The sequence below is a fragment of the Jaculus jaculus genome, chromosome 8, assembly GCF_020740685.1.
Source record: "Jaculus jaculus isolate mJacJac1 chromosome 8, mJacJac1.mat.Y.cur, whole genome shotgun sequence".
In the NCBI taxonomy this organism is placed as follows: domain Eukaryota; kingdom Metazoa; phylum Chordata; class Mammalia; order Rodentia; family Dipodidae; genus Jaculus; species Jaculus jaculus.
The window spans coordinates 105,050,453-105,078,222 of NC_059109.1; the positions used below are offsets into that span (position 1 = coordinate 105,050,453).

At 51.2% G+C, this 27,770-nt stretch overlaps 2 protein-coding genes across 2 annotated transcripts; one reads left to right on the forward strand and one right to left on the reverse strand.

Annotated features, from left to right (window-relative positions):
* Positions 1-12,832: 12,832 nt before the first annotated feature.
* On the forward strand, positions 12,833-16,833 carry Sstr4 (somatostatin receptor 4). The gene has a single exon (XM_004668744.2). It carries the CDS (start codon positions 12,833-12,835, stop codon positions 14,006-14,008), a length of 1,176 nt encoding a protein of 391 aa, XP_004668801.1. The 3' UTR covers positions 14,009-16,833.
* Positions 16,834-22,316: 5,483 nt separating this feature from the next.
* Positions 22,317-26,086, reverse strand: Thbd (thrombomodulin). The gene has a single exon (XM_004668745.2). The coding sequence runs from the start codon at positions 26,012-26,014 to the stop codon at positions 24,020-24,022; it is 1,995 nt and encodes a 664-aa protein (XP_004668802.2). The 5' UTR covers positions 26,015-26,086; the 3' UTR covers positions 22,317-24,019.
* Positions 26,087-27,770: the final 1,684 nt, after the last annotated feature.

The following is a 27,770-nucleotide window of genomic DNA, read 5'->3' on the forward strand; positions in this document are numbered from 1 at the left end:
CATCCTGCTGGCGCCTTCACCTTGGACGTCCCAGCCTTCAGATCTATGAGGAAATAAAGTCTTGTTCTTCATAAGGTAACCAATCTGAGCACTTTTGCTATAGCAACATGTGCATTTCTTTCTTTGGGAGACAGATCCTGAGGCTCTTTCAAGTAGTCTTTGGTTACTTTCTCACAGTCCATTGTACTTCAGTTCCTCACAGTTCTTATATCTGTCATTGCCTAAAAATTATGTCATCAAGCTGGAGCTGAGCCTGAAGCCTCTTCCCTATTGACTAGCTGTCAGGGTGCTGGAAAGATCTATACAGCATGAAGCCTTTTGGGGAAGAGAAGTTATCAACACTGGATGCTGCAAGCTTTACAGCTGGTCAGCCAGGCAAAACGGGCTCACTGGTGCAATGGTGGCATGTCTCACTCCATGGGAGGAAATTCATGCCTGGTACATAAAACCTAGTATATATATATATGTGTGTGTGTGTGTGTGTGTGTGTGTGTGTGTGTGTGTGTGTGTGTGGCTGGGATTATAGGTGTCATCTACTATAGATGACTGCAGAGATCAGAATTTCTTTTTTTTTTAATTATGAGGTTTAGAAAATTGAAAATCCATTTATAGCTGCTACCTTCTCACTACTTGGACAATACTGATACCAGAAGCTACTTATGGAAAGGAAGAGTTTATTTCTGGCTTACAGTTTTAAGGGGAAACTTTATCATGATGGGAAAAGCAAGGCAGGCGTAGCATCTTCAGAGCAGCAAGGAAGAAGAAGAGAGAGTGAGCTTAGTGCAGCAAGCAGGGAGTGGACTGAACACCTCAAGATCTGCCCCCTGAGACACACCTCCTCCAGAAAGGCTCACCTCCCAAAGATTCCACCCTCTGGGGATTAACTATGAGGTTTGATCACAGACACATGAGGCTATGGGAGACATTTTAAATTCAAGCCACTGTACCATTTTAGCAGATCTCCCACACCATCTTAGTCATATTTCTAGCACTGCAACAAAACACCTGAGGAGATCAACTTGTATGAGAAAAAGTTTAACTGTGGTTCACGTATTTGAAGGTTCTGATTGGTGATGGATTGGCCTCTTTGCTTTGGGCCTGTGGCAAGGCTTGCAGAGTAAAATTGCTCATTTTGCGGCCAAGAAACAAAAAGAAGGAAGAAGAAGGGGCCAGACCCCAGGGCCACCTGTGAGAGTATGCTCCACTGACCTAAACACCTCCCGTGAGCTTCCACCTGTTAAAGGTTTCACCAACCTCTCAGTAACACCACCCTGGATTCCAAGTCTTTCACAATAATAGCAGGTCATTTGGGGACACTCATGAGCTCAAGTATAGTACTTCCTGCCCACCTTATACATACTGCTGTGTCTATTAAAGCTATAAACTGTAGATATACATTCTTGTTCCTGGAATTGGGTCCAGGAATCTGTACATTAGCAAGAAAATCTAAAAGTCCTGCTACAATATGAGAGTTCCTGTTGTGAGCTATTCATACATCTTCCATGTGGGCCGACTGTAGCAAATTTTAATCATTTCTAACAAGGCCTTCTTTCTTGTTTTCAGAACAAATTTCTCCCCACCCCCCACTCAGTTGGTTTATATTGGAATCATTTGAGAAGTGTGTTGAAAGTCCAGATCCCAGGCCACAGCTCCATGTTTCACCCCAGAGATCTCCAGTCAGCATCAGGCCTTGCCTTCAACCAAGTTCCCTAGTTGCTTCTGAGAAATGTTGTTCTTAAGGAAAGCTGATAGCTCTATTCTTGAGCCTCTGCAAGATGAATGTCAAGTCGGCCACTTAACAAATATTTGTTTTTAGCATGAGTTTTGTTTCCAAAACACGCGTTGGAACATGATGGTGTAACCATTTTTAATGCTATGAAAACACCAGGGTCGGTTCCAGACGCTGTCTTTGAAGGTAACCACCCCACACCCCCAGTCCAGGGTCTAGAGGGTCAGGAGAAAGGACAGGGCATACACAAATTTGGATACACTTTATCTGCTCCAAACATGGCTGTAGGCATGCTTTTGTGTTTCTTTCTTTTTGAAACTTTCCGGCTAGGTAGCCCAGGTTCACAACCTCCTGCCTCGGCCTTTTATGCGCTGGGATTACAGGCATGCACCACCATCCTGGCTTCTATGAACACTTTCTGAGTCAGATGAAACTACTGGACAATGTAAATAGCTAAAGATTCTCCAGTCCAGGTGCCCACCCAGAATTCAAGTCTCGTCACCTGAGGGACGAGGAGGAGTGTTCTATAAGGCTGCATCGGGGACTGGCACAGACAGGCGAGGGGACAGGAAGGGGTCAGAGCGGGTTTGAGTGTTTGGACAGTCACCCGCCCATCTACGAGGGGCTAGCAGTGCACTCCTCTGAGGTCTGCGGTCTGTCAGGGTTCCGTGATGTACAACCCTATTTCCTGCTGCCTGAATCACCCTGGCTTTGCTCTGACTCTTAGCATGTCGGGGGAGCTCGTCCTTCACCTGCCTGTGCCTGCATCCACAGTGTAAGATGAGGTTGCAAGAAACCAAACTCCAGTCAGCTGTCCATCACCACCATGAAGTACTTGAACAAGCTTGAACATGAGAAGGTTTTGTTTAGCCCATACGTTTGGAAGTTCTCTAAGATGGAGCAGTCCAGTGTGTTTAGCCTCTGACAGAGGCGGTGGATGGCAATGGTGGAAAGCCCAAGTCAAAGCAAGAGGTCACATTTCAAGCCAGGAAACAGGGAGAGAAAGAGGGGTGGAAAACTGAGGTTTCACAACCCTGTTTAAGGGCTTGCCTCAATGCCTAAGGACCTCCCATTATGTCCTACCTCCTAAAGGTCCCCAGCACCTCCCAACAGCCCCACCCAGGAAAAGGGGTCTTTAGCTCATAATTGATGGAGATCATGCCCCTTATTCAAACCACAGCATCAGGACTGTGTTTTCATCCCTCACCCCCCCCAAATGTTTTGTCCAATGTCTGAAGCTTATACAAATGCAGATAAATAAATGAATGTATATGTGAATGAATGAATGCCAGCCTGCAAAGGCCCTGTGGATGCAGGCAGAGGACTAGGATTGCCCTCTGAGGACCAGATGCCCTAAGCAGGAACACAGCAGGAGGGAGAAAAGCTGCTCAGCAGGGAGAAAAGCTGCTCGGGAGGCAGGTGGGAAAGGGCCTGGACTGAGCAGAGAAAAATGGTAGAAGTCAGTTCTGTATCTGTTTACAGGAGACCTGGGCTTGGTGTGCAACATGCGACCACTCGAAGATATCTAGTCCCAGAGCCGAGGAAGGACTTTTGAGATGCCTATAGCTCTCCAGTTATGGAAGGCAGGACAGGAAGCCAGATGGTTGAAATAATTCCAATGAACAAAGACAGCAGACCCCGCTCCATAAATACAAACTTCTCTACTAAATGCTGGTTTCTGTCATGTCCTCAATGGGGGTCCACCTCTGACCGTGTGTCCAAAGCTGCCTGCTTTGTTTCCTCTGCTTTAAAGGGACTCAGCCTTCTCTGTTCTAATGGTTCTTCCCTTTCATTTTGAGAGAATAATTAAATTGCAGAGAATTCAGTGGTCATCAGGCAGGGTGAGAGACAATTCAGCATAAGCCCTTGTTTGTGACAGGTGGCGATTATAAAAACAGAAGAGGGGCCCCACTGAAGACGATGAGCAGGGAGGCTTTGAGGAGGACCCCGCCTGCCACTCTGGACCACTCCACTTACATGCAGCAAGCAAGGTCATTGCCAGCCCCAAGAGGGAGCTTCAGGTCCTCAGATGCCCTGTCGAGAAAGGGCCATTCTTTCAGCATGGCAGTTTCCTACCAGGGAGCCTGTTTCCCTCATCCGTCCCCTTTCACAGGGCTGCTCTTTTCTGTAGCGGCTGCACTGGTTTGCCAATTGCTTTTCTGTTTTTCTCAGTAAGATTTACACAAACAGCACTTTTCTGTGACAATACAAATGACTCTGGCTCTTTCCAAAGAACATAGAGCCAGCAAGCCATCAGCAGTGAAAAGAGCTGTCAAGCATTGCTCCCAATACATTCAGCACCATGGCTCAGGCTTTTACAAATAAAGAAGTATTCAGGATATATGTACAATTAAATGGTCTTATTCCAGAGACTGCTCTTTTGAAGCTATTTGATGACACCTCTGTTTGCTTGTTTGTTCATTTGTAGTTCTTGGTTCTTTGAGATAAGGTCTAGCTATATAGCTCAGGGTAGCCTGGAACACCTAGCCCTTCTGCTTCAGCCACTACAGGGCCCACATTCCAGGTATATGCCACCAGGCCTGGCCTTTGACATCTCTCCTAATGAGAATGATTTATGAGATTTCTAAGGCGACTACCACTGGTGATGAAGATATTGGCAGCTGTGCAATAAGTATTGATCTGTCTCTGTGTCTGCACCATGCAAGCCTCCACCCCCTGCATCTATCCACACAAGCTGGACAAAGTGTCTATGACAAATGGCTGCTTGACCACAGTTCATTGAACCAGGCCTGGAGAATGGACACAAGCTGGACCAGTCATGTTCACTGCTCTGCTCACTGGAACTTGGGTGCCTGACAATATGGTCCAAGGAGATTTAATTCGTGGTGGTTGGAGGGGGGGGGGGCGGTCAAGGTCAGTTGGAGGCAAATGGCAATACACTGAGAGGCTGTGTAGAGACTGAACCAGAGGGGACATGAGGAGAATAGTGGGGATGGGTAGATCACTAGGGAGGGGCTCCTTTCCACTCCAGTGAGGCTCAGAAAATACTCAAAGGCCGTCCCCATTTTTGTACCTTTTAGAGCTAAGCTACCAGTAGCCTTGGCTCTCAACTGTCTTTTGGGGGGACATATGTGCAGCAACAGCTCAACAACATAGAGATACCCTCTTGAAGGACCCGGCAGAGGGATGACGTGCCTTCCCAGGAGGACCGTGAAGATAACATTGCTGACCAGGGCAAAGGCTGGGCAGGTTTGTTGTTGACCCCTTAGAGGATTAAGATCTCTTAAACTCAGGGATTCTACAATGGTGATGTAAACTGATTACATATATAGCTGTCATCTTGACCCAACTCTCTGCTGCCTTTGTGAGCCATGGAGGGAGGAGGGCAGAGAAAGGATGCTCGGGGGGTGGGGGGGTTCAGCTATGACCTAAGTCATGAAGGCCTGGTCGGACCCCACAGTCTTCTGTCTGCTCCCAGCAGTCATGAAACTGAGGTAGGCTAGCAGTTAGTTGTCAAGAAGGGCAAATCATCAGTTGTCACTATTGTTGGCAGAGCTAAGAAGCAGACTCACTATTGAGCCGTGCAAACAGGTAAAGAGAGTGACAGGTGGAGAAGCAGCCTGCTAACAAAGCAAAACCCCCATCGCAGAGCTTGAGAAATGAAACTCCATCTCAGCCACTCTCGCAGTGGGCTCCTTCAGCTCCCAAACAGAACTACAGGAACTTGACTGCATCTATTTTTAAACACGTGCGTTGCCTCCTGAACACTGAATAGGCAGTGTGTTCCATGCGCTGACTCCAACATCATCCAATTGTGACAAGATTTGAATTTCCAAAATTGACATAGCGCTGAAATCACTTTTCACACGCCCCTGCGATTTTCCTCCTGAGTGGTGGAAAGAGGATGGGAAAGTGTGTGTGCCTTCCCACCATTAGTGACAGTCAGAACTCCCATCTGAATTACAGCCTGGTTCCTGCAATCACAGTGACAGTGACAGCGACTGATGGTGACTCTGAGAAGACACAGGTTCCAAATTCCATGCTTAGTGTCTAGTGTATGTCAAATGCGTCTATCATTATTGTCATGTTATCTCATTTAACGAGGCAAGAACTCTGGTATACTTGGGATGAGAAGATACAGATTAAAAGAAGCCAGTCATTTGCCATTGGACAATAGGCCAGAGTGTTTGCACTGCAAGTAACAAAGCACTCTTAAACACGATAAAACAAGGGCATCAATCCTCTTTCATAAAATAGCAGCGCCTCCATAGGCGGCTCGCCAGCTCTCACAGTTGCCAAGCACTCAGGTTCCCTTCATCCTTAGCACACTAGCTTCACAGAGGACAAGCCTTTTACCTCACAGTCACAGCGGCTGCACGGTAAACTCCAAATGTCACAGCTTCATCCGACCAGGACCAAACCCCTTCTAGAAACCAACTCTATAGATCTCTCCACACATCTGATCAGAGTTGGACCATGTACCCACACGGAAAGCAATCTCAGGAAGTAACCCAATTTGAGCACATGAGTACATTTTAAAATGTAGCCCTACACAAAGTCAGAGATCTGCCTGTAGAGAAGAGGAGGCCATGAGGTTTGGGGTACACAGCAGTGTCTGAAGCCTCATCAAAGCCAGCCTGGAACACCAGGTCACACTACTCTTCTTATTTTTTTAAATAGTTTATTGATGCATATCAGTTGTACATAAGGATTTTACCACAATATTTTGTGCATATATACATATAATGTATATTGATCACATTCACTCTTTTAGCACCTACTCATGGGCCCCTCAACAAACTAGCCCCTTTCCTCTTTCCAATGCCCCCCTTCTGCTTTCATGCCTTTTTTTTTTAATCTAGATTTTGCATATAACAGAAAACATGTGGTGTTTGCCTTTCTGAGTATGACTTATTTCACATCCACAGATTTTCCGATAAATGACAGCCTTCTTCTCTATGACAGGGTAAACGCATAGTGGATGTGGACAGACCACATCTCCTTCACCCAGTCACTAGGCTGATGCTATCATATTGCTCTACTCAATCTCCAGGGGGCCCCTACTATTGGGATGGCATGTCACAGGGCACCTCACCCCATTGCTTAGCCACAGGCATATCTGACCACTGAGCATGTGGAATACTGCTAAAATGCTGAGGAGCTGAATTCAACTTTTTTTTCTAACTTTCACTGGAATTCAAAGAGCTGCCTGGGTCTCTTAGTGGTCATGTTGTCGACACAAGTCACTATGCTGGCTACACTGCTCACAAACTGGCAGCATTGCTACAGCAGCTCCCTGAGTATAATGCCAGAGAAATGCAATGTGTGGCACTAATGCCATTTCAATATTGCAGTAAATATGCTAATGTGATTGAAGAGAAATAGGAAAAAAATCATTGTATAATTTACTTCCCTCAAAAGATTATCATTTTGACATGTAACCAGTATAAAAATACTAATGAGATATTTACATTCATTTTTTCACTCTAAGCCCATGAAATCCTGTGTGTCTGGCATAGCACCTCAGTACTTAACCTTCATACTTCAGAAGTGCTCCAGAGCCCACATGACCAGTGCTGGTCTAGAGACACTGGACCACATGCATAGAAATGTTCTTGCCCGCTGCTGGTCCACAACTCTGTGACATGGGCCAACTGGGGAAACCAGAGCTCAGAAAGACCAAACTGAGGCTCTCAGATAGTTTATGAGAAGGAAACAAAACGCAGGCTGGTCAGGAACTCACTATATAGCCTAGGCTGGCCTCAAACTTCTGGTGATCCTCCTGCCTCAGTCTACTAAGTGCTGGACACTACTGTGCCCAGTTTTGAACTCAGACCGGAGCCTCAACAGAGACATGGGTGATACAGATGGCCAAGGCATCCTCAGTGTTCCTTGTTGTCACAGTTCTGGGAGGACCTGAGGATATGATTTTTTCCCCAGGTGATATTGATGGGCTGGTCCAGGATCACACTTTGAGAATCATTGCTGTGCTGGTCATAGCAATACATACCTGTAATCCCAACACTCAGGAGGCTGAGACATGAAGATTCCAAGTTTGAGATTCAGCCAAAGCTACATAGAGAGACATTGTCTCAAAGTAGCCACAACACCAAAAGGGCCATTGTTCTGAAGAAGCCCCCCCACACACACCCCTCCTCACAAGCTCAAGTTCCTGGTAAGCAGAGTGTGCAGATCTAAGACCCCTGTTTCAAAGGCTTTGAACTTCTTCCTCTTCAGGACATCCACAGCAGACCCAGTGTCAACGAGCAGAGTGAGCTTTTCCCCAACGTCCAGGAGCATCTGTATGCCCTCTCTTTGTCCTAAGTCAAGGCCAAGGTGAAACAGGAGGGATTGTCATGGTTCCTTCCATAAGGAGATGTCCCCATGAGTGCTTCAGCCAATGTACCAGAGTCTTTCTTGTTTAAGAAGCCTAATCTGCCAGCCTTAGGCAGTCCACCTAGTCCCCCAAGCAAGGAGTCCTGTGTGGAGTGGGAACTTGCATATGCCAGCTCTTCCTTTTCTATGGCCAAAGCTGGGAGGCCAGACTGCTAACAGGAGCCTGTGAAAGGTTTCTAAGGAAGGACCTCTGTCATGGTGCTGTCATGTCCCATGATAGACTGCAGCCCAGTCTCCAAGGGAGGACGACACATGCTCTGGAATCACTGTAGCAAGCCTCTCTGACCCACATCTGCACCTTGATCTTGATGGCGTCTTTTATTGTACAGCACTTTAGAAGTTTTCTTTAAAGGAAATCCAGTAAGTACTAGCCCTGTCAGCAATATCTGGAGGCTAAAAATGTTTCAGATTTGAATTTTTCTCAAATTTGGGAATACTTGCATGCACATAATGAGATGGGACACAAATCTAAATGCAAAAGTTATTTGTTTCATATGTACCATATGTATATAGCCTGAAGATAATTTATGTGATATTTTAATTTTATTCACAAAACTTGTAATGTCATGTCAATGCTCACAAATATTAGGTTTTTGCAGCATTTCAGATGTCAGACTTAGGGTTATAGATGCTCAGTTCAGAATAAGAATCTATATTCTGCAGATGCCAGATGAACAGCCTGCACGAACCAGGCTCTCAGCCGGTGCAGTCCCGAGCTGCTGGAAGCACTTCAGGTTGGATTTGCTCACCAGCAAGTAACAGAAGCAGCTCTCAGGACAACTGTTCTCATCTTTCAGTGGCAAGCGTCACCTGTGCCCTACAGAAGCTGTGGGGTCCTTGGACTGTGGACTGGGGGGTCTTGGGAAAGTACCAGCCTATTGGTCCTCCCACACTGGGAGGGTGGAGATATGGAGAGAGGTACTTAGCTCTAACAGGGAGCCTGGCAGCCAGTGATGGCTCATCCCTAGACCTGGACACTCCTCAGGCCACTCCAGCAGCCGGCGGAACCCACTGCACCTGTAAGCAGCTTGTTCACTACCTGTGACGTAAAGACCCTCAGGTCCAGACTGCTTGAGATCCCACTACTCATCATGTGCAGGGGAAAACCCGGGGCCTGACACCCACCATTTAACTAACAGACACAAAGCCCGGTACATACTTCCTACAGGCAAGAGTAAGCTGAAAAGCATCCTACAGATTTGTTTTCAGCACTCTTTGTCAGCATGGATATTTCCTTTGGCCTCCTCTACTGGGGGAAAATGGAGTGGTTAATTCACCCTCAGGCACTCCGTTGGTGTAGTAGACTTTGAAATGTGGGGCCTAGTGAGAGGCTCTTGGGTCACTGTGAGGTGTCCTTCAAGGGGATTATGGGATCTCATTCTCTCTTTTCGTCCCTCTCTTCTCTCTCTCCCTCTCTTCTATCTTCCACTATCTCTCTCTCCTTGGTGAGCCTGTTACATAGTCTGCTTCTCTTTGTCACCTATTCCTGCCATGATGTGCTGTCACACCCTAAGCAAGGGTCCCAGCCAATCATGAATTAGAATATCCAAAATCGTGCTGTAAAATAATCCTTTTCTCACCACAAGCTGCTTATCTCAAGTATTTGTCACAGTAACAGAAAGCTAGCTGACAGCACTGGCACTTTGCACTATCAAGTAGCAGCAGTACTACGACGATGAACATATAGTTTCTCGATCGCAGATGCCTCTTGTTGTGGTGGGTACTTTGAGACACAAGCTCATGAAGCCTGGGCTGGTTTTGAACTCCCAATGCCCCTGTCTCTTCCTTCCAAGTACTACCACACCTGACAATGTCAGACCCTATCAACAGCTTCAACATGTCAACCTGCTTAGACCACAGAAGAGCAAATGGGCTAGGATGACCCCCATTTCCAGAGGAGGATGAGTGGCCTGGACAGGTTGGATCACTTCCCCAAAGCCATTCACTGGTATACAGTGAAATTGGGGCTCAGAGCAACAAGTCACAGTACACTTGCTGTATAAACACCTAGAATTTTAGGAGGGCTCACCTCCCACAAGACATATTAGCTGACCCAAAACTCCTAGAAACTCTACCTCAAGGCTTGTTTTTAACTTGAGGGCTGACCATCCAAGCCAGACCTGGCGTTAGTCACCTTTGCATCAATGTGATGGAATACTTGCCATATGCAACGCGAGGTAGGCAAAGTTTCTTTGGAGTTGTGGTTTCAGGGATTTTGGCCGGTGGTCCTAGCTTCCACCGGACAAGATGGGATCCAGGACAAACCTTCAAAGGTATACCCCCAGTGATCTTCTTCCTTGAACACAGCCCTGCCTCCCGAAGTTTCTATCACCTGCCAAAGAAATAACAGCAGCCCTTGGGACATGAGCCTGTGGGAAACATCTTATATTCAAACCATAACACAGCTGAGCTTCCCAACATCCTGTTCTTCATCTACATGAGATTTTATCATGGCTGGGACACTTGTTGAAGGGGTCTTGAAATCAACTCTGCCTTGATTTCTTTGAGGAACTTTCAAAGTTAAAGTGCTGGAGGGGAGATGGCTCGGTGGACAGAGCATAAAGCCCCTGTGCCCCCAAGCACGAGGACGGAAACTCAAATCCCGCCATGTGGTGGCTGGGCGTGGTGACCTGCTGGCCTCCCAGTCCTTAGGAGCCTGAGCCAGTTGAATCCCAGGGCCAGCTGGCTGGTTAGACTAGCCAAGTCAGCTAGCTCACTTTGTTTCTTTAATAAGGTGGAGAGTAATTAAAGAAGACACTCAATATTGACCTCTGGCCTCTACATGCACACACACATAGCGTGCATCCACCTACACTCATGCGTGTACACATAGACACAGGTGTATACACACCACACACATACACACACATAGCGAAAAATAATGCCTCGCTCAGAATCTGAGACACAGGGGAACCAGAGGATATTCAGGAAGCTTTAGGAGGGAAAGATGACAAAGGCACACACATCTGTGGCAGACAACAGGACAAACCTCTCCAGAATTCAGAGGGTGAGAGGACAGCAGAGGGGAAGCCAGGGAGGCAGGAAGGGTTCCAATCACCCCTGCACGGAACCCACAGGAGGCTATCTATTTACAGAAGCACTTTTTAAGGGTCTCTCCAGAATCCAGAGTTAAGGGGAAATTTCATATACTCCTCCTCCCACCCAGTCTGAACGTCCTCTAACTCCTGTCCCCTAAATACTTGCACTACCTTTTCAGCATCCTGGGGTACAGGTATCTTCCGCAGGGTCTGTGATGGGAATGGGAGCAGAGGAAAGGCATAGGCACACTTCAGGGATGCCCGGAAAGGTGTGGATAACCAGGCCACATCTCAATGAGTCCATCTGAGTGGCCAGAAGTGGAGGAAGTTTAAGTCCAACTCTTTTGTTACACAATATCATGCCCGTGACCCAACCCAAGTCCAGATGAAAAGCAGTGATAGCTTCCAACTCCACCTCTGAGATCCACTTCCAGTCATCCCAAAGCAGTCAGGTCTGTTCCCTGTCCAAGCCACTCAGCCTAAGATCTGAGAGTGTCCCTCCCCAGAAGGCCAGAGTCATCTCTACACCCACCTAAGGCCTGGTACAGCTGCGCTGGGGCTGCAGGAGGCCCCTGGCCCACAGAGGCGGAATTAACAGGGCCAGGCCAGGTCTCCTTCCAGGTGAAATTCCCAGAGGAAATTCCATGTCACCAATTCCACAGAACCCCCTTGCAGGTAGTTTAGCTGGAGTCAGTGTGGAGGCACTGCCTGCCGGGGGGCTGTAGGCTGGAATGTTAGGGGCAGCAGATAAACCTAGACTGGAACCCCGCTGTTCCTGGCAATACCCAGGAACATTTGGGGCAGGGGTACAAGGTGAGCATTCCCTGGCCTCTGCCCCAGTGGACCCCATCCACGGAGGACCCTGGCCCAGGGGTTCCCAGTCTTTTGGGTCTTCTCTGTTTCTTCTTGCGTCTTTCCATTTCTTGAGCCCACTCGACCTTAATTCTACAAAACTGTGAATAAGAAGGGCCTGGGGACCCACTGTTGTTGCAAGAGAAAAGGAGAAAACTGAGACACTCGCCCCCACCCCATAACCCCAGCTCCCCCACCCGATAAGCCCACCTCCTCCTCTAGCAGACCTGAAGTCCACCTGAAGACCTGTATGTAGATCCACCCTCTGTAATTCCATCTTGATATCTGCAGCCCTCCCCGCCCCTTTTCTCAAGAGGAGACCTTAAAGATGGGAGAATTCCCAAGAATTAGAGGGGCAAGGAAGAGCTGTTAGGTGCTGGGCAGAAAGACTGCAGATCCCATTAGGAGTGACCAGGACAACCCTGGCACGGGGATAGCCGGGGACAGCTATATTCACTCCAGAGCAGGAGCCAACTGGAAGGATTGATTGAGACCAAGGAGAGAAGGAGGAACGCCCTGCACGGCCACCGCGGAGCCAGAGGTCTGGACCTGAGATGGCGGGAGCTGAGGTATGAAGCCCCTCAGGAGGGTCGAGGTGGGAAAACCGGGTGAGGGCTGGAGCCCGAGCGAGCGGGGTTCTGGCGGCCGTGGGGAGGCGCGCGGCGGCGGCGGCGGCGCGGGGATTGGCGAGCGCGCCCTGGTTCCCCCGCACTTCTTAGGCGGAGGGCTGAGCCGCGCGTCTGCGCGCTGCCCCTGGGGCTCCCCGCCGCAGCCGGCTCTCCAGCTCCGCGCTCAGCTACTCCGCAGAGCTCCGCCGCCCGGGGTGGGCATCTCCCCCGACCCCCACTCCCGAGGCATGAGCGGCCCGGCGACGCTGCCCCCCGGGGGCGAAGAGGAGTTCGAGACCACCTGGCCCCCGGCGATCAATGCCAGCAGCACGCCGGTGGTGGTGGCGGCGGCGGCAGAGGAGGAGGCGCTGTCCGACGGCACGGCAGCACCTGGCATGGTCACCATCCAATGCATCTACGCGCTCGTGTGCCTGGTGGGTCTGGTGGGCAACGCCCTGGTCATCTTCGTGATCCTGCGCTATGCCAAGATGAAGACGGCCACCAACATCTACCTGCTCAACCTGGCCGTCGCGGACGAGCTGTTCATGCTGAGCGTCCCTTTCGTGGCTTCGGCGGCTGCCCTACGCCACTGGCCCTTTGGGGCGGTGCTGTGCCGCGCGGTGCTGAGCGTGGACGGCCTCAACATGTTCACCAGCGTCTTCTGTCTCACCGTGCTCAGCGTGGACCGCTACGTGGCCGTGGTGCACCCTCTGAGAGCTGCCACCTACAGGCGGCCCAGCGTGGCCAAGCTGATCAACCTGGGCGTGTGGCTGGCATCTTTACTGGTCACCCTGCCCATTGCCGTCTTTGCGGACACCAGGCCTGCTCGGGGCGGCCAGGCTGTGGCTTGCAACTTGCACTGGCCTCACCCGGCCTGGTCGGCGGTCTTCGTGATCTACACTTTCCTGCTGGGCTTCTTGCTGCCCGTGCTGGCCATCGGTCTGTGTTACCTGCTCATCGTGGGCAAGATGCGCGCGGTGGCACTGCGGGCTGGCTGGCAGCAGCGGAGGCGCTCAGAGAAAAAGATCACGCGGCTCGTGCTCATGGTAGTGACCGTCTTCGTGCTGTGCTGGATGCCCTTCTACGTGGTCCAGCTGCTGAATCTGTTTGTCACCAGCCTGGATGCCACCATCAACCATGTGTCCCTCATCCTCAGCTATGCCAACAGCTGCGCCAACCCTATTCTCTACGGCTTCCTCTCTGACAACTTCCGCCGCTCCTTCCAGCGGGTGCTGTGCCTGCGATGCTGTCTGCTGGATGCCTCAGGAGGTGCGGAGGAAGAACCCCTGGACTATTATGCCACCGCTCTTAAGAGCAGAGGGGGAGCAGGATGCATATGTCCCCCACTCCCCTGCCAGCAGGAGCCCATGCAAGCAGAACCCAGCCGCAAGCCAATCCCCCTCACCAAGATCTCTACGTTCTGAGGATCCTCCCCACCTTCCCCCCCGATGGCCTGCTACTGGGTCTGTAGCACCTCACAGCCCAGCAGCTTCAAGAATAACTTGCTCCCACCAAGCCGGCTCCTTCCTGTGTGCCATCCCTACCAGCCTCAGGACTCCTGCTGTCCCCTCCCTCAGGACTGGCCAGAAGGACAGCTCCATGGGGGTAGGACTTCTCTGGGGGCTGGGGTAGGGTGCTGGCTACTCCTGAACCTCTGGGGGATGTCTTGAGGGACGGAAATCCGGAGGTGGCCCTAGAAGAACGGCCACTTCCATGTGCTTGTCGCACAGGGCTTGCTGGGAGGAGGCCTCCAAGGGCAGGCAGGCAAGGCTCCAGCTCTCCGTGGGCGCTTTGACAGTAAGAGGACAGTGCGCGTGGAGAGCCCAGGGAGGAGGAAAGATGCCTTTAAGAGCATCTGTGTGAGACTCTAGTTGCTAAGTGAAGGGTGTGTGCAACAGCGGATGGCACTGCCTGGTTTGCCCACAAGTGTCTCCTACTGGTCCAGGGCCAATAGCAGACTTCCTGGAGATGGGAAAGGCTCATAGAGACATAATGTGTGTGTATGTGGTGTGGGTACAAGGGGGGATGGCGCTGCCAGGCATAAAACCCCAGCTCAGGAATAAAAAAGAAAAAATCAGAGAGGACAAAATCTCATCCGTTGTGATTTCTGCTTCCCCCCCCCCCCGAACCCTTGAGTATGAGAATGTGGAAAATCATTACACCCCCAATTTATACCATGGAGTAGGCAAGAAAAGACCAGAGGACCAAGGCAGAGGGAAATCAGCCCAAGTTTTAGCTAGACAGGGCAGCTCTGTCACCCGTTAGTTTAAAATATCAAAAGCAGTAAACTCCAGCTGGACGTGGACCTGACATGTAGGCTTAACACAGGGAAAGCCACCCCTTTGCTTCTAGTAGGTTAATTGCAGCACGAATGATCTTTCCCCCGAGGAGAAGCAGCTGGTGAGAGCTTTACTTCTGCTGAAGTGGCGGCGGGGGCTGAGGGAATGCTTGCAACACCCACGCTGCATCTGAGGGAGAGAGCAGGTGGCTCATCTCCTCCTGCCTCGGCACTGCAAAAGATCCCGTTGGGCTTGGCTGGCCAAATGCTGACAGTGTCTGGAAGATAAGCCAGGGAGGACAGGGAAGACAGCCATCTCCATGCCATGGCTTTCTGCCAAGGAGTCTTCAAGAGAAACCCGGGGCCCATCAGCCTCCCAGACATGGGCAGGCTGCGTGAGTTCTAGGGTAGGTACAGGCGAGCTTCTGGCTGAGGGGGCTGGCACTAGGAGCGCAGGCAGTGCCAGGAGGCAGGGTTGAGGCCCAGGGAGATGCCTGGTAGCCGTGTGGATCATTGCAGCTCTCTGAAAGCCTGGAAGAAGCAAGAGGTGACTTCCCCTCGGCTGTTTGCCAAGAGCCAGAGCTTTTATGTGATAGGAGCAGCTGTCTGATACATGGAAAACAGACAAAACATGTGAGATCTGGTCTCAGGCACAAGTGTCTTGTATTGCAAACAGGAGACTCAGCCAATGTTCTCAAAATCGTTGCCTGGAAAATCAGTAGGGATTGTGGTACAGAACGTGATGAGTCTTGAACATCTAACCTTACACTTAGATAAGGCTGTAGATCCCAAATTTTCCTTTATAAAAGGGAAAGGCCTTCTATCCAGTGTCTTTGGGTATATAACAACTGGATACATTACCTTCTCCAAATATTCACCCAGCTACAACGGCTTGAATGACAGTCAGTGTTGATCCAACGTGTCTTGGTGCGCTGGGTGAACAAAGGGAGAATGAATGTCATAAGGGTCTGCACCTTCTGGGACGCCTCATATGTGTCTTGAAGAACTATGTCACCAGGTCTCTACCACTGACTTTGTATATGGTTGTGGATTGGAAGAACTAAGAGACAGAGGACCCTTTGGCCCCACCAACACACAGGCACACATACTCATCCACATGAGTCTATGCAAACAAAGGTGTATGAGCCATTCGTAACTTGTCATTCCGACCCACAGTCACCCTAGGTACACACATAGGTCAATCCTGCCATCCACGGGCCTCACGTAACAGGCACTTCCTGGAGGTGTTTCAAACTGAACTGTCTCTTTGTTCCAAGTGCATGACGGGATGGGCACCTGATAAATGCAGTTTGACATCACTACAATGACCACCTAAGCCAATGGCACAGAAGGGAGGGGCTCCTGGTCTTGGCGTGGTTGCAGTGGGCAAGGGATGTTAGGCCTTTGCTCCAGTTTTGGAAGGTCTGAGGTCCTTCTCATTCATCAGCCTCTAGTGACCCACTCAGGCACAGACATGTTTAGCCGTCCAGAATAAGATATGTGCTGTTTTTCCCATGTGGTCTTTGATCTGGGATTGGTGATAGTTTGGAAGAGAGGCAACTTTAGTCAGAGGAAGGAAAAGTCACTGGCAACAGCAGAGGGCCTCAGCTTCAGCTGCCCATGAGAACAGATGCCAGCTCTTGAAGCCTCAGTCTCCCATTTGGAACATGTGCAAAGGAAGGCTTGAGTTCCGAGGTCCTCTGAGCATTAGCTGCTTCAAGGATAGGGAGGAGGGCAAGTGGCAGCGTTCTTCTCCACCTAGCACGCCCTCAGCACCATGAGCACTTGCACTGCCCTCACCGGCATCATCCGCCAATCACGTGGGTACAGGGGCTTCTTGGTGACTGCTCTCTGTTCTCCTTTTCATTTCTCGAGTTGGAGAACTCCACAGCGGTCAAGCAGCCCACGCATTTGTCCAGAGATGTGTTTAAGCAGGCCAAAAGTAAGTCCTACTGGCCTTAGTGGCATTAACCCTATGGTCCTTATTTTATTTATTTATTTATTTATTTATTTATTTATTTTGGTTTTTCGAGGTAGGATCTTGCTCTAGCCCAGCCTGACCTGGAATTCACTATGTAGTATCAGGGTGACCTTGAACTCACAGAAATCCTCCTACCTCTGCATCGTGAGTGCTGGGATTAAAGGCTGTGCCACCATGCCCACTCTATCTGGGGTCTTTTTAACACAGGAGTTCATAAAACTCTCCCTCATTGTTTTGGTGCAGAATATTACAGAGAATTCAACTCAGTAAGGCATAAGGACAGGGTCCCCAAAACCCCTTATCATGTATCTCACCTCCCTGGAGGGTCACAGCGGAGGCAGGAGTCCTCTTGCTCCCTTTGCCAGGACTGGAAGTCGCAGCTTTGAACTTTAATGTGAATAGAAACAACAGCCTTTGGCCACCATTCAATCCATTAGAGAATTTGCTTTGGGTTCGTCTGTTATTTACCGTACCTTCATGAGTAGATGTAACTTTCCCAGATGTTGGGCAACTGTCATTTGGACGTGACAGGAGGATGTTCATCACAGTTTCTGTCCAGTGAGCCAGCACCATCTCCCAGTGAAGGCACAAACTGCTTTCACGCAGGTCTTGAAAGGTCACGCTTCACTCCACTAGAACACATCACACCGACCTTGTAAGGTCCTGAAGGCCGATGCTGCCCTACCTGCATCATTCAATTGCTATGTGTCTTGGCTACGCTACCTCAGAATCCGAACATGTGTTCCAGCAAATTTGGACAAGGAAACATTTGTTTGTGTGGATCAACACCTCTCTCTGCCTCTTAACCTAAGAGAGTGGCAGCATAAGAATAAATGTCCGAATCCAAAGGCTGTGTTTGCAGAGATAACTACTGCATTAGTCAGCACCACATGCCAACCTCTTCTCTATGGCTCCCTGCGGACAGCGTGCTAAGGGCCTCTCTCAGATGATGCAACCAGCTTCCTACAAACATAGTGAGTCTACACAGACAGGGTCCCCACCCTTGTGGGGTCTGGAGGCTATTGGCAAACACAGGTACTAATCAGATCATCCCAAGCAATGAGAACAGAATTTGATTCAAAACAAACAAGAATGACACAGGTGACTAGCGGTGGGGTGGGGGGTGGAACTCAGTGGTGGAGTGCCTGCCTACACACACACACACACACACACACACACACACACACACACACGCTTCAGGAAAGGAATCTGACTTCCATGAGATGACATAATAAAGAAACGCCCCTGCTCTCACAGTAGGTGTTCCCTGGAACACTGAGGAGGAGGGGTTGGGATGGCGTGGAGGCATGAATGTGTTTTATTATTCAAATTAGTCTTTCTCTAGCCATTTCCTTCAGGCTGTGATTTCTTTTCCATCTATCTTTATAAAACTGTAATTTGCATCTGGTAAATTTCAGTCTTTTTAGGTATGCGGTTCTATGATACTGACATGCAGTTAAGTTCTGAAGCTGCTACCCCAGGCACAAACAGCCTCATTTCTGTCATCTTTGCCCTCTCCATGGCTGTGATTTGTAGTCTGGATCACAGACAGTTTGGGCAAGAAAGGAGGGATGATGCTTTCCCTAAATCCAGGGACAGCACCCCATTGTATGGGCCTGAGCTTCTTCCCCAGCCAAGGAGATCTGCCCTCCAAGTCTGGGCTCCTAGACAAATTGGGGCTTTATGCGTGTCCCTGGGCAAGTTGCAAATTTTCTACTATGTATTACTCTGAACACCCAAGAGCCACACTGACCTCCCCTCCAAACCAGGGGCTCTATACTCCTTTCCCAGTGGAGCAGAGGGGAGTACACCTCAAGACTGTGCATAGCAGGAATCTACCACCGCTTGCTGTCTGTCATTGTTCCCTGCAGACAGCTTGCTTGTTGAGTGCGTGTCACTCTATTTCAACTTACTTTTCATCTGGCTGCCCTGTCCTTTCATGGCTTCCAGACCAAGTAAACAGGGAAGCCACAACTCACCCTGGCCTATTCAGACTTTCTTGGTGTTAAGGCTAGGTTTCTGCGTGGCCTCCACTTAGGAAGAGATAGAGAACAGGAGAGGAAAGAGAGGAGTCAGACCTCTGCATAGAATCACAAACAAAATATGTTTGTGACTCATTATCCTTCCAAATGTGGCAGGAGAGAAGGACAGAGAGTGAGGTCAGAATTATTGCATGGGGCTTGGTCAGATGGCGCAGTCAGTAAAGTGCAAGCAAGAGGACCTGAGTTTGGATCCCCAGAATCCACAGTTTAAGTTGGGCACCTTGGTGGGTGCCTGTAATCCCAGCACTGGGGAATGAGAGACAAGGAATCCCTGGCTCTTGCTGGCTAGCTAGTCTAGCCAAATCAGTGAGTACTATGTTCAATGAGAGACCCTGTTTCAGAAAAGAAGGTGTAGAGCAATCGCGGAAGAGCCTGGATGTTGACCTCTGGCCTCCACATGCATGTGCACACTTCTGCAGCCACAAATAGAAACATGCACACATGTGCACACACACACACACCCACACAGAGAGATATACAAAGAGAAAAGAAAAGAGCATATGCAAGAAGCCAGTTGGCAGAACGAAGATTAGAACCGCTCCTCCACCCTCATCATCCCAGCCAACCCCTAACAGACGGAGAGCGCGCACACGAGCGCACACACAGACGGCCCGTGGTGGTCTGAAGGTTTTAGACACAGGCAGAGTGAGCTTCTGGCCTTCTTCCCAGCTCTGGCTCACTGCAAGGGTCTGGAGGACTCTTGGAAGGACTCTCTTTCTTAATAAACTATCTCTGCTTCTACCACCGTGTCCCCTGTCCAATTTCTTGTACTGGTTCACAGTTATCTGGAGATCCAGGTAGGCGCACACTGAATATCCACCAAAACCACAAATAACTTAAGGGCAGAGGTGGGAGGGGGCAGGGCTTCTGTTATGAGAGCAGTGGTGCCTAAGAGCTACAATGACTGGATTGGTAAGAGGTGGCATCTTAGCATCAGGGGAAGTAGGCCTAAGTGGGGCAGGAGGCAGAAGGGAGTGGAAGGAAGGAGGGCACCTATAAGCATATAGCTCCTCTTCCTTGTGGGCTAACACAGGCTTGCTTGACTCCCCAGCCAGGTGCACAGCAGCGAAGGTCTGAAGAGCTGATACACCAAGGACACCCTAGAGAGATGAGGCCACCAACGGAGAGTCAGGCAACAGGCAGGGCGCCGCCATCAGACAGTTGCTGCCTGTAATTTCCTATTTCAACAGATGTCTTTCAGACAGAGGTTTAAAGTCATCTCCGGCCCGTGGTCTGGGTGGCGTGGTTATCATAGGGCCAAGCTTTGAATTCTGGTCCTTTCTGTCAGCTCTCTGAAGCCCTCCCTGTCTCCTCCCCTGTTTTGAGGGCCATGACTTTGAGGAAACACATTCTCTAGGTTCTTTTGTCTTTTGTGATCCCACTTTCAAAACAGGCTGAAAGGGAGTTTAATTCTGTTCGAATCTGATGTTAAAACAATATTTAGTTTTTCATGAGAGAGGAAATTGGCTGTTTGCCTACACCCGAACCCGCTGACTGAAAGAAAAGGAGGAAGGACCCACTTGAAGGAAGATAGTGCTGAAGCAGGCGTTCATTCTAGAAAAGGAAGAAAGATCGGGGCTTGGGTCTTTCTATGAACTTCTCACAAAGGTCATGAGATGGATTTGGGGTGCTGCTCTCACAGGGTCTTGATCCTGATGAAAAAGTGTTTTTGTGGCCTTTGTAACTGCAATTTTTCCTTGACGATATAATAACATCACCACCAGGCAGCCTGAAAACAACAGAAACTCCCAACACTTAGTCACTGCGTGCCGCTGGGCTCTGTCCGCACCATTGTCAGTTCCACTATCACTCACAAGGAAGGTCGGGGCTCTGCCCTGCCTGGAGCCAGCTTCTCCTTCAGGCACCTCCTTTCTGTGAACTCCTTGGTACAACAATGGTGAAAAGTCTGTGCACTGCTCCGCCCTGGTCAGGCTGGTGAGCAGAGCCCTTGAAGCTGGATTTTTAGCTACTGAAGGGTCAGCCTCACCCTGAACAAACGTCTCCTTCCTTATGCTGTGACTGGTGCCCTAAAATCCCACCACGATGCTTCCTCTACAGCGCACAGGACCCTTGCAAAGTGGCTGTGTTACACCTTAAAAGATCGCTCTCCACTCCCTCTATGACCCTGCACTGGCTTGCTCCCACCACAGCCCCCTTTCAGCTACGATATTTTCTTTATTCACCTATGGATCCACCAATTCACTGACCCACATATAATTATCAGGCACCTGCTATATGTCAGAAGCTGGTGACTCTCGTCGTCGTGGAATCCTAGTGAGGTAGCACAAGCCGTACCCTGCTTAACTGAAGGCCTTAGAGGTTACGTGGTGCCCATGTTCATGTAATTCCAGATGTCAGGCTGAAATCAAATCCAGGTGTCTGCACTGGGCACTTACAAAGGAAACTGCAGGCTTCTCCTCTTAGGGACTTGTAAACAGCCTAGAAGTGTCTGTCGTTCCTCCTGAAAAGTTTCTCGCAGCATCTCCTGATAAAAGTCCTGAAGCAGGGATGGAGAGATGGCTTAGCAGTTAAGCGCTTGCCTGTGAAGCCTAAGGACCCATGTTCAACTCTCCAGGTAGCATCAGCAAGATGCCCAAAGGCGACACAAGCGCACAAGGTCGCACATCTGCACAAGACGGCGCAGGCGTCTGCAGTCCGCCTGCACTGGCTGGAGGCCCTGGCGCACCAGTTTTTGTTTGTTTTGCTTTGTTTTCCTCTCTCCCATTAAAAAAAAAAAAATTGCCATATGGAGAGGTTGGAGAATAAATATCTGAGTGTCTAACGAGACTCTATTATTTCTCATGCCTTCCTAATGGAAGCGTCCCTGAACCTGCATGTAAAAATTCAGCCAGCTCTACTGTCCCACAAAGATGGACTGAGAGCTATGTGTCATAAAGACAGGGTTTGTCAGCTCCAACAGAGAGAAGGACAGCAAAATGCTGGATGAAATGGGACCTTGGTATTTAGAAGCAATACTTGAATTTGAGCCACAGGCCCTTCATGACCACTTGGAGTTCTGATGTCGGAGAGAGCAGGTCATGCTGAGTCACACACAGGAGAACATTCGGCTGGGACTCTGGAGAAGGCCCAGCCAGGACTGTTCCTTTAATGTAACCCAATCCACCATGCTAGAATGGATGTAAAAACACAGACATGAGGCATCCTGTATGAAGTTGTTATGGTTACAGAAAGAAAAAAAAATAAGTATTGGTGGATACAGATATAGCACAAACTCCTTCTACATTGAAAATAACCTCCTCCAGGATACTAGACAGTCGGAGATGGTGTCATGACCAGCTGGCATGGGTGGTCAGCATGCAGGCCAGCTTTTAATGCATCTCCTGGAGTTGGCATTGTCTGTGTGCCCCGTGTGGTAACACAAAACAAGGGGACTGGAGGAGGAAAGGTGAACAGACACACAAACCCAGTGGCACATTGTAGTCTGTTTATTTGTACACGTGACATCATAAGCAAGAGTTTTGCCTGTGTTCTAGCTGAACTCCAATAAATAAATAACTATGTACAAATATGCTGAGTTTACAAAACAGTAAAGGAAACGCTTTCCTTACAAAAGATACACATATGATACATCTGCTCTCTACACTGACTCATGGCTTCATTTCATTCCTAGCTTAGTTGAACGAAAAACCTTCCGAAGCCTGTGTGGCAATCTCTAGAGGTGTGTACCTAGTCATTTTATCTTTTTAAATCAGAAAGCAAAGCTATGCGGTGGAAGTTCCTCAGTTTCTTGAGAATAAAGGGCCTTACTTGGCCTGCTACTTATTATTGACCCATCTTTAATGTTCTCCAGAAAGTTGGAAACTGTCTAGAACAATTGTCCTCAAATGACTGAACCATGTCCCTGTGGATGTTGTTAAAATGCAAGTTCTCGTGAAGTAGGTGGGGTGGAGCCTGGGGCTTTGCAGTTCTAGCCAGCTCCCATGGAAGCTCCTAATTCTTCTGCAAAGGCCACATTCCAATGGCCAGGGCTAGAAGGTCCCTCTGAGTGGGAGACATTTTTCCAAGAGTCTCATTAAGACCAGGCCCTAATTGGGCATTCTCCAGGCTCCATTCCCAAGGTCCTCTGTCCCCTTAAGCAATAGAGCTGCTTTTATGTTGGACTACAAGTGACAAGAGCAGTTGAGGGTCAGCTTAAAACTTTCTTAAGATGTCTCCTGGGAGGTGCTTCTCTGTCAGTCACAACCATATCCAAACTACAGGCCACATGTGTCCCAGGATAGCTATGAATACTGCCCAACATGTTTGTAGATGACAACATCACCTCATGGCGATGTCTAGTAGAGCAAGCTGAACATTTTCAACGCTGCCAAAACTTAATAATGATGGAGAAAGCTGTATAAAAGCTGAACAGTAACTACCATTCTTCAGTCCAAGTCAAACCCAACAGCCACAATAATAAAACCAAGGCTCACTGTTTCAAAAATAAAGATTAAAAAGGTACTCCTTGGGTTTAATTTCTGTGACATTCTGGCAACATTAATTAAGGATCATCTGTCACATTTTAACCTTTGTTAAAATTATTTTGCTCTGGAAACCTGAAATTTTAGATTATATTAGCAAAGCCAGCGAAAAAGAAACTGATCTGCTTTTAGTGTTTTTGTTTCTCCCTCACATAGGAGTTCGGTCTGGATAGAAAGCTAAGATTAGCCAAGTAGAAGCAGATACGGGAGGAAGGAGGAGGAGTAAATGGAGAGAAAGTGCAGAGAAGGGGATGGGGAAAGAGAGGAAGGAATAATTGGAGACAAAAAAGGGAAAAACCAAAGGGAAGGAAAAGCCTAAATACTTAACAAATAAATATCTTGGTCATCGCTAGCTCAAGGAGTGGAATTAGACCCCAGGCTACAGAGCGGTAGCTCCCACCCATCATGCACCAGAGGCCCCGAGGGCCCCCCTCGGCAGTTTGTCTTCTGGATAAATTTGCCAGTGGCAACTTGAGAGTCTTTCCCGTCCTCCTGGCTCGCCTTCTTGTGGCTACAGAGGGGTGTCGTGCCAGCTAGGGTGCTTCGAGCAGCCAGAGTACAGCTGGGGTCCCCCTCCCGCCCGAGAGCGGGGCGAGGCGCCGTGGGAGGACAGGCCTGCCAGCCCTGGGCCCCGGGGGAGGGACGCAGGACCCTCAGAGTCTCTGCAGCGTCCGGTCGGTCCTCACGCGCTGCAGCACCACCTCCTTGGCGGGTGACGCGCACTTGTACTCCAGTTCGGCCCTCTGAGCGCCCTGCTTCTTGCGCAGGTGACAGAGGAGCGCCAAAAGCGCCACCACCAGGGACAGGCTAGCGATAGAGGTGCCAATGAGCACACCCGAGTGCACTGGCCCGGCGGCGGGAGGACTCGTCGTGGAGCCAGGTGTCGGGCTGGCGGGGGGCTCTCCAGAGCCACCATCGTCGTCGCCACCATGCACAACAGCAGGGTGACAGTCTTTGCCCACGTGGCCCGCAAGAGGGGTGTCGGGCCCACAGATGCACTCGTAGGAGCCGGGGAGGTTCCGACACTCACCGGGGCAGTAGTCGTTGTCACACTCGTCTATGTCGACGCATGTGGTGCCATCGTCCAGGATGAAGCCCTCGGGGCACTCGCAGTAGTTTGGGTTGTTGGGGTCGCAGTCCGCGGGGCACGCGCTCTCGTTGCAGAACATCTGGCACCTGTGCGGCTCCTCCGGGATGGGGGCGAAGCCCTCAGAGCAAATGCAGCGGTACTCGGTGGGGCTCACGGGCTGACACTGGTACTCACAGTTGGTCCCGAAGCACGGGTCCACGAGCTCCACGCACTCGCCATCCACCAGCTCGTAGCCTTCGTAGCAGGGACAATCAAAGCCACCCTTGGTGTTGACGCAGCGCTGTGGGCACGGACTGGGCGACTGCAGGCAGTCGTCCACGTCCTCGCAGCTGTGCTGGTCGGCCGCCAGTTGGTAGCCGGTCTCGCACATGCAGGAGTAGGAGCCGGGCACGTCGGGGTTGCTGATGCAGTAATGCTCGCAAAGGTTGTCGCACGGCTGCACCACCGGCGGCGCGCCGCAGGAGCGTCCGTCGGCCAGCAGGGCGGCGTCGCCCGGGCAGAGGCAGCTGGGCGCGCCCGCGCTCCGGTTGCACGAGAAGGCACAGCCACCGTTCTCGATGCTGCAGTCCCAAGCGCCGGTGGCCTCCCGCGTCCAGCGCCCTTCGGCGGCTCCGGACGGCGCGGTGCACTCCAGCTCCAAGCCTAGGGGCGCTACGGAGGCAGAGCTGCCCACCGGCAGCGCCTGGAAGTCCGTGTCTCGGACCCCGAACGGGGTGCTGTAGGTGCTGGAGATGTGGGCAGCCTCCGGGGCGCGGGCGTCCACCACCAGCGGCTTGCAGGAGGCCGCGAAGTGGAACTCGCAGAGGAAGCCGTGGGCCTCCGCCTCGCACTGCTGCTCCTCCCAGGCGGGCTCGCCAGGCGCAGCGTCCGTGGCAGCCGAGACCGTGGTGCACAGCGGGCCGCAGAGCGGCGCCGCGCCGCCGTCGAGCCGCGCCCACCTGCTGTAGCTGGTGCGGTTGTCGCCCGTCACCCACTGGAAGCCGCGCAGAGGCCCGACAGGCCCAGGGTCGCCACAACCCGGCGGAAGCTGCAACCCGATCCAGAGGCGCGGACCGACGCTGCTGTCCCCGCTCAACAGAAGGGAGATGACATCCGCAGCCACCGACGACCGCACGGTCATCAGGTGTCCACCGAGCCGCTCGCAGGCCCTGCTAGCCGCAAGGAATGTCGCGGGGCCCCGGAAGAGCGCGAAGCACTCGTGCTCGACGCACTGGCTGCCAGTGGGCTGCGGCTCCACTGGGCCCGAGATCCCCAAGCCAGCCGGAGCCAGCATGCCCAGGAGCAGAACCCCCAGCATGCTGTCCAGGGATGTTCGTGCCCGCTCCGGAGAGAGAGCGGGCGCGGCGACGGGGCGGGCGGGCGGCACCTGACCGGGGTGGAGGGGCTTGGGGGCGTCTCGGTCACAGTCCAGGCGCTTCTGACCCTGGCTCGCGGCCCCTGCGAGGCAGCTTCTGACATGCCGCTCGGCCGCGGCCGCGAGTTTATAAATGCACGGCCCTCCTCCCTGGACGTTCGGGAAAAGGAAGGAAGTGCCTGGTGGGAAGGGCTGATGTTGCATTCTCGGATTACTGGGTTCTCCGGACGCCTTGCGCCCGCCCTCGCGCCCGGGATCACCTCTGCGGGATGAGTAAACTCGGCCAGGGCGCAGGGAGGTCCTCGGGCGGGGCCGCCAGGCGCCCAGGAAGAACGGAGCCAAGGCAGCGGGCGACAGTTTCCCCCGCCGGCCGCTGGGGTCCCTCGTGCGTGCAAAGCCCTCCCTGATCTCGTGAACCTCCTCCTTTCCCATCCACCCCCCCCCCGGTCTCCTCCCCCACACAAATGCTACCAGACTTTGAAAGAAAGCCTGGCTAGTGGGGCGCTAGAGAGAAGGAACTCTGGACCAAGAGGATGACTTTGAGTGGCATGAGGGAGGGTTAAAACCTGTAGCGCTCTGAGGAGGGGTTACTAGAGGACGTGGGCAGGGAGCTGAGGGGGTTGGGGGGCATGTGTTACCATAGAGACCTAATTGCTAGGAGAGCGAACTGGGCCCAACCCCGAGATCAAGGCGCCTGGCTGCGGGGACAAACGGAGCGCTTGGTCGGGACGCGGGCGGGATGGGGAGGACTGGCCTATGACACCAGACACCCGTGCTCCCCACCCCACTCTCAGCCGACAAAGCCAGACTCTCTTTCGTCGCGTGGGAAAGTCACGCGAGCTCACGGCTTGGATATCGCGGCCCTCTTGGCGAGCGAGGGCAGTCCACTGCCAGGAAGCCAGGTCGGGGCGGGCCCTGGGCACGTTCCTCTGAAGTCGTTCTTTTCTCTGACAAGTCCATCATCTCACTCCCCTCCATGGAGGTGGCGGAGAGCGGCCACCGGGGGGCGCTGAGAGCTCCGTGGGATCCCACGTGGATCTCTTAAATCAGATTATATATATAATATTTGAGAACAATATATTTGAGAACAATATTGTTCTCAAAGGGCATAGAAGTGGGGCGGTCCTGAGGGTGGGCAGGATGCGGAGCAGCTGGGAAGGGCGAGTGAGAATCTGTTACTTTCGACCTTATCTGCTTATTCACTTACCAAGAATGTGGAGAGCTGGGTCCAAATCAAAGCAGCCTGAGACATTACAAAAAAAAAAAAAAAAAAAAAAAAAAAAAAAAAAAAAAAAAAACACCCTTGCCAACTCTCCGTGGTGGCCACGCTCACCCGAGTGCCAGGAGGCGGCGCTGTTGAACTCTAAACCAAACCAAACCGAGGACGTTGAAGCGTGGCAACCTTGGCTGAAAAGCGCTGAGCGCACTACTGGAGCCCTGGCCCTGGGGTGGGACACGCCGCTGTGGGAAGCCCCGCGTGGACACCACGGCTTACTTACTACCTGCTTTCTCAGAACCAGGACTTTAGAAGAGAACACGAAGCCGCCGCGTCCCCATCTGTGAAAGACAGTCATCGGTGGGATGGTGATCAACACAGTGGGTTGGGGTGGGGCGAGGTGTGGGCCCTGGGAAAGTGAAAGGAAACAGGTGTGGCCGTCCTCCCTGTCCTCCCTACGCTCGCTTGGCTGAGCCGCGCTCAGATGGGCGCAAGCTGCTCCAGATCTCCTGCTGGGAGATCCCGGCCACGGCCATCATGCGGAAGAGGAAGGAAGGGCCACCACGACGCTGGACAAATGGGGCTGTACCGGAAGATGGAGGAGGCCTAGACTAGAGTGACCAGTCCAGCTTAGGATAAAGGAAATGCAGTACAGAGGACATACTTCTAAGGCCTAAGTTTGCTGTGTGCCAATCCGTTTGGTTAAGTATCTTAGATGTCTGGTATTCACCCCCACCCCAGGGT

Coding starts and splice junctions, on each gene's coding strand:
- Sstr4 (XM_004668744.2), top strand. CDS start 12,833: ATGAGCGGCCCGGCGACGCTGCCCCCCGGGGGCGAAGAGGAGTTCGAG.
- Thbd (XM_004668745.2), bottom strand. CDS start 26,014: ATGCAACATCAGCCCTTCCCACCAGGCACTTCCTTCCTTTTCCCGAAC.